Source organism: Watersipora subatra, chromosome 9, assembly GCF_963576615.1.
Source record: "Watersipora subatra chromosome 9, tzWatSuba1.1, whole genome shotgun sequence".
NCBI lineage: Eukaryota > Metazoa > Bryozoa > Gymnolaemata > Cheilostomatida > Watersiporidae > Watersipora > Watersipora subatra.
Window position 1 is genome coordinate 5,742,094 of NC_088716.1, and position 8,967 is coordinate 5,751,060.

At 38.1% G+C, this 8,967-nt stretch overlaps 1 protein-coding gene across 3 annotated transcripts; it reads right to left on the reverse strand.

The window, feature by feature from the left end:
• Positions 1 to 993: 993 nt before the first annotated feature.
• LOC137403963 (ankyrin repeat domain-containing protein 24-like) lies at positions 994 to 8,556 on the reverse strand. Of its 3 annotated transcripts, XR_010979640.1 has the most exons (7): positions 7,417 to 8,556; positions 3,566 to 3,661; positions 3,108 to 3,335; positions 2,717 to 2,878; positions 2,432 to 2,527; positions 1,796 to 2,021; positions 1,380 to 1,500 (listed from the first exon to the last, which is right to left on the reverse strand). XR_010979640.1 is itself a non-coding variant. In XM_068090103.1 (6 exons), the coding sequence occupies exons 1-6, from the start codon at positions 8,111 to 8,113 to the stop codon at positions 1,385 to 1,387; spliced, it is 1,395 nt and encodes a 464-aa protein (XP_067946204.1). In that variant the 5' UTR covers positions 8,114 to 8,556; the 3' UTR covers positions 994 to 1,384. The 3 variants fall into 3 exon arrangements, 2 of the variants coding, with proteins under 2 accessions (XP_067946204.1, XP_067946206.1); XM_068090103.1 differs by lacking the exon at positions 1,796 to 2,021 and having other exon boundaries at positions 994 to 1,500; XM_068090105.1 differs by lacking the exons at positions 1,796 to 2,021; positions 2,432 to 2,527 and having other exon boundaries at positions 994 to 1,500.
• Between the last annotated feature and the right edge of the window lie 411 nt (positions 8,557 to 8,967).

Below are 8,967 nucleotides of genomic sequence, written 5' to 3' on the forward strand. Positions count from 1 at the left end.
GCAACCACTTGTTCTACACTTATGATTTCTCTTATCCTAGCCAGCCTATATAGCTATCACAGCTAGTATTGTTACTGTATACTTGTATACTATACATCAGCAGAAATTGTAATACTGTACGCTTCTAGTGATGAATAGCGAAAAATGATTATTTAAGCAGCTAATTTCTCCTAGCTGGCCAATCGACCATCAGCTAAAGAAGTTGAATTTTTATTTTATTTTGTATCATTTGCTGATTCCTGTATATCATTACACAAATACCATCCTGGTATAAGTGAAGAATACAGCTGTCATGAGTGATAAACAAAACATAGGTACATGTAGATTATACAATTAATTTATTTCTGTATTCCTGACTCTAAATTAAAGATCACTAGCCATGACTGACGTCAAAGCTTTGATAAAATAGAATCATTCGCCGACTTCATGGTCCATTGATATCTTATTATTCAATGAGCATAAGCTACCTCCTTACATTTAGGTTTCTCGTGTATACAATCTACATTATTTATAGCTGTCTAATAAAAGTATTGCAACGCCCATAATGTCGTCTGTTGCCAGGAGATTATGAAAATAATACATTTTTTCTGATCCATTTGTGTCAATAATTCCACCTTATTATGGCGACAGAAAGGAGCAGCTTTTAACCGATTTGAAAGAGGCATGATAGCAGTTTAGTCTATGTATTTTACACAAACAGTCATTTATTATCTGGAGGATGTTCCATGAGATAACCTTCAAGTTTTTTTAGTTTGATATGGAGCCAGACTTCACATTGCTTGGTATGAGACGATGTTTCGTAACTTATAACACACTCCTTGACATAGTGCCACTTCTCTCAATGTTCACTTTTTGACATAACCTCTAGTCATAAACAAATTTATCATGATTTATTGAGCTAAAGGCTACTTTAACACCCTGAAATATACCTTAATATAAACTATTAGTCCTGTTCATCAATTCGACATTATTGCTACCGCATATAGAAAAGTTACAAATTTTAAAATAATGTATTTAGTTATATATTGTGGTTGTTTAAAAAGTCTAACAGTGCAATATGTATGGATGAAGAGATAAGTTTGACAGAATAAGTACATTTATATGTAATCTAGAAAAATCAAATACAAGCAGGGTGTTTTACAGTACACAGAATAATATCGTGTGATCACTTTGATGATGCGTGTCTAGTAGGGCTCTTGCGTGTCCTTATATACTATAATAGGCCTGCCTATCTAGCTCGAGAGCCGACTGGTCATTTCTCTTCTAGCTGGATTTTGGCCAGTTTAGATTGAGATGTCTCATTGTTTTGCTTAGGCCAAAATGAAGGTCACCCAGCATCTTTAGTGTCGGTCTGGGTATATTGTCAGTCAAGGCTTACACACTATTAACTTTCTGGGTCGTGACATTGATTGCCTGTCAAATTTGTATCACTTGGAGTCTGTAGATGTGCAGCAAAATGTTCCAGCCTCAATTCTAGCCTCTCCTGCATAGCAGCCAGCTCTGAACAAACAGACATTTTTTATTAAAAGTAATATATAAATAAAAGTCACTTTTACTGGTGAGCAGGAAGATATCAATGACAAACCTCTATCAATCTGCTAAAATCGGTCTAAAATTTAAATTGCTAAATAAACTGCTATTTTGATTGAGCACCATGAGCTAAAGCCTGGTTCCCATATCGATTGCGAGACCGCGGTGGTAACCTTGCACGGCAAAATACCTGCGACGATAGGCTTGACGGCTTCTGTTCACATAACGCTGCATCGCTAATAACCGCACAAACAATGTCACTCACCATGCCATTTTGATGATGCTGACTTACACCTGTACAGTGTATTTCAAGAAGACTCTGCCTGCGGCTTTTGGCAAAATTTGAACAGTGGTACTCAGACGTGTAGGTTCTCATTTCACCGCTGATAGCCTGCGGTTTTGTAGCCAGTGCATAGCGATGTATATTATAGAAACCTGACTTTATGCAGTAATTTCTTCCATAATATGTAACTCAAGAAGTGTCAACGTATCTAAATTAAGGTACCTGAAGTTAGCCACGATTAATAAACAAAATCCTCATAGAATCAGACCATCAGAGCAATACCACAGCTAGTATGATATATACTAGTAGGTAATTTATAGGTTACTAGCATTGGGTAATACTAGATACTCAAGATATGAGATGGAGAGAAAATAGTCTTAAAGACCATAGGTGAAAAACCTTCTGTTACACGTGCCACACTGTTACTAGGAGTTACTAGGAGTGAGCCATGATTGATCAACAACAGCCTTATAGAATCAGACCTTCAGAGCAATACCACAGCTAGTATAATATATACTAGTGAGTAATTTATAGGTTACTAGCATCGGATGATACCAGAGACACAAGATATGAGATGGAGAGAAAATAGTCATATAGAGCCAATGGAAAAATATGTACTTGCTCTCTGCTGTCTAGCCTCTTCTTGTACTAATGACAACGTTTTCTGGCTGTCCTCTTGTAGTATTGTTACTTGCTGCCTAGCCTCAGTCAATGCTGCAACAGTGAGCATGAAAAATCTTCTGTTACATGTGCCACACTGTTACTTCTTATATTTGTGCTTAGAAGTAAATAGATCTGCCTACCCTGACTCTGACATGCATTGCCAATAACAGAAGTAACTGACTTATCTTCTTCAGTGCTACGCTAACAATGGACTAGTGAAACAATGACATAGGGAGTTACCTTCTGCCTGCTGCTCAGTGTTTTCCTGTAAAACCAAGATTCTCTGCTGGCTTTCTCTCAGTAACGTGTAGAGTTTTTGGTCACTTTCTCTCTGCAGAGCAGATAACCTCCGATCACTTTCCTTTTGCAGTGTTTTTATCTGTTTTGTAGCCTCAGCCAACCCTAAAAGAAAGTGAAAAAAGAACCAGCAGATAGATATGCTGCAATCTATATCCTTGCATTTAACAATCACACCAGGAGCCGAACCATTTGGTGCTTAGATGTATCTTAGCATATTTACCTGGTTACTAGACTTTAAAATGCTTTTTTCGTAAGTTACAGGAGAAACCGATATTTTTTCCTTATTACTATACTAACAACGGACTAGCAAAACACTAACATAAGGAGTTACCTTTTGCCTGCACTTTAGTTATTTCTCGTAAAGCTGAGATTTCTCGATCACTTTCTTTCTGTAGAGCAGAAAGTTTTTGCTCACTTTCACTCTGCAAAGCGGAAAGCTTCTGATCACTTTCTCTCTGTAGAGCAGAGAGTTTTTGGTCGCTTTCTATCTGCAGGGCAGAGAGCTTCCAATCATTTTCTTTTTGCACTATTTCTATATGTTGCATAGCCTCAACCAACACTACAACGTAGTGAATAAAAACCAGCTGATAGATATGCTACAATTTATATCCTTGCATTTACCAATCACACCGGGAATTGAACAAACCGGTGCTTAGATGTACCTTTGCGTATTTACCTGCCAACAAAACTTTGAAATGCAATTTATTTGTAAATTACAGAGGTAACTGACTTCTCTTCTTTAGTACTATACCAACAATGGACTAGTGAAACACTAACATAGGAAGTTACCTTCAACCTGCTGCTCAGTCTGTTCCTGTAACTCGTAGATTTGCTGGTCATTTTTTCCTTGAAGTGTTTTTACCTGTTTTTTAGCCTCATCCAATGCTAAAATATAGTAAAAAAAGCTGCATATAGTGCATAAAGCCAAAGAGACATGCAGAGATCTAGAAATGCAATATTAAGAAGGCTGTAGAAAATAAGAGTGTAGAGACAGAGGCGTGTAGAAGCAGAGAAGTGAAGAGGCAGAGGAGTGTAGAAGCAGAGGGGTGTAGAAAAAGAACAGTTTAAAGACAAAGGGGTGTAGAGGCAGATGAGTGTAGAAGAGAGTAGAGGCAGAAGAGTTTAGAGGCAGAGGGGTGTAGAGGCAGAGGGTGTAGAGGCAGAAGGGTGTAGAGGCAGGGGAGTGTAGAGGCAGAGGGTGTAGAGGCAGAAGGGTGTAGATGCAGAGGAGTGTAGAAGCAGAAAAGTGTAGAGGCAGAGAAGTGTAAATACAGAGGGGTGTAGATACAATGGGGTGTAGAGGCAGAGGGGTGTAAAGACAAAGGAGTGTAGAGGCAGAGAAGTGTAAAAGCAAATGAGTGTAGAGGCAACAGAATGTAAAGACAGAGGAGTGTAGAGGCAGAGGGGTATAGAAGCAGAGGAGTGTAGATACAGTAGGGTGTAAAAGAAAAGAGGTGTAGAGGCAGAGGGGTCTAGAGATAGAAGGGCATAGAGGGAGAAGAGTGTAGATACAGTGGCTATAAAACAGAGGGGTGTAGAGGCAGAGGGGTGTAAAAACAGAGGGGTGTAAGGGCAAATAAGTGCCAAGACAGATGAGTGTAGAGACAAAAGAATGTAGAGACAGAGGAGTGTAGAGGCAGAGGAATTTAAAGGAAGAAGAGTGAAGAGGCAGATGGGTGTAGAGGCAGACGGGTGTGCAGACGAAGGAGTGTAGATGCAGATAGGGGCAGAAGAGCTTAAACTTGATCCTGGAGATGTAACCTTCAAAAATCAGCTTGATCAGGCAGGTTATCTGACTGGCGGATATTTTGCAGTCTGGCTGACAGGCAGACTGGCAGAAAGATTCAAAGCGAGTTCAGTCAAGCCAGATGTTCGACCGCAAAAATGTGCAATCGTGGCCGATTTTGCAGCAAAAAATTTGCGATCAGTGTCGGCAAGGCGGCGAGTCAATCGCCTGAAGTACTCTGCAGTGAAATTGAGCTATCATCCTTTACTCGAAGGCAAAGTACAAGATGAGCATGAAACTGTTACAAATGGGTAAGTTGGCTGGCAGACTTGAAAGCAGCTGGGGCATGCAGGATGCTCGGTTTTGTACTTTTACTTTTACTACTATTATTGGCCAGTCGGTGGATCCAACTGAATGCTGTCAATCTGCTCGAACTTGCGTACCAGCACACTCCGGCAGGCTGGTCACTTGTTGATGAGATTTGCTTGACAAAGGGTCAATTAGAGTTGCCCCGATTTCAATATCGGAATCGGTCTCGGTGCCGATATGGGTGTTAAGTATCTGAATCGGTCTCGGCCGATCTTTTCTTAAAAAATCGGAAACTTCAGATACTTTTTGCAGATCAACTATTTAGCAGAAAACCGTATTTTAGCCTGCTGCACTAATCAAAAATCATCAGCTGCAAGTTCCTTACTTTCACCTAATGAATTCCAAGCCTGTCACACAATTTATTTCATGTCTATAGCCTGATAAACGTCAACACAGCTGAGGAATCTTTTGGCTTTAGACAGGACGTAATCAACAAGTGCAGTATTTCCCAATTACAGCGATATGATTTATTGCAGCCAATCACGAACAAGAGACTATTGATCGAAACAAGAAAGCGTGCGTGCGGTGTAACATTTCTATGTACAATACTATCATTACGAAAGTAATGCTAGTATTGTACATAGAATGCATAAAGGTATTTGCATTGACGAGCAGTTAATGCATAAAGTTATTTACGTATCTCTCTTGATCCTGATGATGTGATGTATCGTTTGCATTGCATAAAATAACCTGAGTGGCTTATCGGTCTTTAGCCTGTCCCCCCATCATCTGTTGCAAGTGAATCCTTCTTCAGTACGACTCGCTACATCGCTAGTGATGGAAGATAAGGACGTCTCACTGAGATAATTGAATCACTAACGGTAATTTAGATAAACGTTTATTTACTCTAAACTTGTACCGGTGCATCAGTTCGTTCAGCAGTAAAAAACAGACTTCATTATCACAGAGAAAGATGTACCACTAACAGTAATTACCATTATTAATAGCAGATTACAAGAAACATGGACTGTTTTGTTACTAGATGCATGGTATGTCAGTATGTGAATTTAATATACATGTATATCTTTTTCCATAAATACAAACAAATAAATGCATCAATATTTATATTTTCTTTGCATCATATTTGTGTAATAAAATTAACAATTATCTATGCAACACAAAAGATCTGAATCGGTATCTGAATCGGATTATTTTTCTATAAGAATCGGTATATCCGATCGGTATCTGAATCGGCTGGTGAAGTTAGAATCGGGGCATCTCTAGGGTCAATACACCTGCTCTAATTCAAACAATACAAGAGCAAACTTTTTTACTTGGCCGAGTAGCGACTGGCTGCTAGATGCAATGGGTAGGGGCAAGTGCGTCTTGCACAGAAGCCATTTGCGATTGCTCAAGAAAAACGAAAATATTTTAAAGTTTTATAACTGTTCAAGATATTGCTAGCCAAGCCTAACATGGCACAATATATGATGTGTAGAATGAGTAAAAGTATCACATCATTTCACTTCTACAGGTGTTAATGAAAGATAGGTTGAATGAATCGGGTAAAATAGTTTTGAAGTTATTTTATAAGAAGTCCTTTAAAAAGTACTAGCAAATATGAAATTCAGCAAAAATTCAACATCACATTAGCTGTTTACTAACACACCTGCCATAGAAAATGGAACCACACAATGTCTTATAGTTCTAACAATGGCAGATCAGCTATTCTAATTTTAATATTTATATCAAAGATTAGTACTAATAAAGATTTAAAGCCTGAATATTAAAGCAAGAAGCTGCTACAATGTGTACTTTAGCCTGCCATCCAGTTTACTACTAAACATGATAAAAGATAGAGTCATGTTATGTTAAGAACTTAAACTATATAACAGCTAAAATTCTGTGGATGATCTACATAATGTAAATTATGGCTGTAACACTTTCTACCTTCTCTCAAAAACTGCTGCATAGAAGATTAGCTGTTTATAAAAATGAGTGTAATGTTTAACCTCTAACCTCAGCTTGAAAGAATTACTCACAAGTCCACCACTACATACAATAATGAAAGCATCGTTATTAATGTGTTTTGTTAGAAATTCCTTTCATGCTATACACAATGCTCTGTTAATAAAATACTGTTTGTAGTTTGCAAGGCGCTAAAATATATTGTAGTAAATTTTTTGCATCTCAAACATTTCCAAGTACAGAAATATTAACAGACAGAATAGCGTTAAACACAAAAGCCAAGCATCTGGGTCTGTAACAGGGAGTTGATATTTAAAGAGCTGCAAACATTACTTCAATTTTATTAGCTTTAAATAATAATATTAATTTACATACTCAGATTAGAAAGTGTTAAACTAGCAGCACTTTGTCTTTGCGAGAATCACTGAGTTTACAGGAAAATAGAGATGAAAATTCCAGGTTTTGTCCCAGGGCTAAACATTAACTGTATACAATGAATGAAATTTTAGCATTTAGCTTAGATGTTCACTAGAAAGTTATTGAGACTAATAGAGGAGTTTAGCATTGGAACAGTTCAAAGGAGTAGCTGGTATCACAATGTATACCAATCCTACATTTACTATTATAACAATCCTACCTTCTACTAGAGACTCCAGAGGCCATCTCTTTAACAGCTCTGATGAGACACTCTTTCCCCTATTCTCAGCAACTTCCAATGGAGTGCGTTTGTCACGATTCTTTATGTTGAGCAGTGAGGAGACAGTCAGTGGAGACACAGATTTTAACATGACTTTCAAAGCAGCTGTTTCTCCATTGTACGCTGCACAATGTAGTGGAGTGTAAAGGGCATTATTCTGTATACTTAATAGGTAGTCTCTCTGCAGTGAGGAGAAGTTGTAGAGAATATGCTCTATACACTTGCTATGTCCCCACAGTGCAGCCTCTCCTATAGCTGCGTAGCCAGCTACATCCTTCTCAGCTACAAACTTGTACTTCTTCTCATCACTTACTGTATCAATCAGTAACTCTACACACTCACTGTATCCTCTCTTTGCAGCAATGTGTAGTGCTGTGCGTCCATTCTTCTCCTTCATCAAGAGCAGCTCATCTGCTGTTTTTCTGATTGGTGAGAGAAGCAGACGACATGCTTCTGTGTAGCCTACTTCTGCAGCTACCATAATAGCTGTGTATGAGTCACTCCTGATAATACCATTCAGCAGCCTTAGTAACTGAGCTGGATGGAGTGTTTCCACAGCTTTCCTCAGTTCACGGATCTCTATCTTTCCAACATTTACATACTCATTCAGTAAATATTCCATAATTAACTGTAACATATGTACTGCACTGTATTAGCTGCCGCGTACAGTAAAATATGATAGATGAATGAGTAAAAAATGTGACTCACCTGCTACCTTATAAAGCTGCCAACCATAACATAGTGGCTGCAGGGGAACTCTGGATATTTACAGAAAATAAAAAGTAGGTCACATATGCCATACTCTGGCAGAGCTGAGAGACATGAAATATCTGCAGTAGGAGATGTTTGCTGGTCTGATTATGACTGAGGAATGAGTCCAGAACCTCTTGACCTTAACTTAACATCACTACATAACAGACTCTATGAGTACACTCAGGGTAGAGAGTGATAGTCTCAGGAGGCCAAAATTATATTAAAATCACACTGACTCAGTGTCTCTCTTCATCTACTTTATTCTTCCCAGTAAGTACAATATTAAGAATTGATAATATAATATATAAGTTATACTTACCTGTTGCTACTCTGTTTGTCACCTGCTCTGACTACTAACAGGCTTCTTTAAAGCTTGTAGCTGGTTATAATAATATTATCCATCTCCTGATTGGCTGAGTTGAATAAGAGTTATTCAAACAGTGATTTATGAGGAATTTATCAGATATAGAATAAAGGAACAGGCCCTAGTTGTGACTGCAGCTTCTTGATTGGTTGGTTCTACAGCCATGAATTGTCTGGTTGTATTCGCTGTTTAATATCTAAAGGTAGGTTTATTCGCTTGAAATGAGTAAACAGAAGCACTAGGGAAGTCAGCAAAACTATTACCATCCAGTTTGATAATAAACTTACACGAAATATTTTTAATTTTGTAATATGAAATAAAAAATTATTTAGTACTATTTTTAGTGAGAGTAGCCTCAGGCATTATAATTGGCA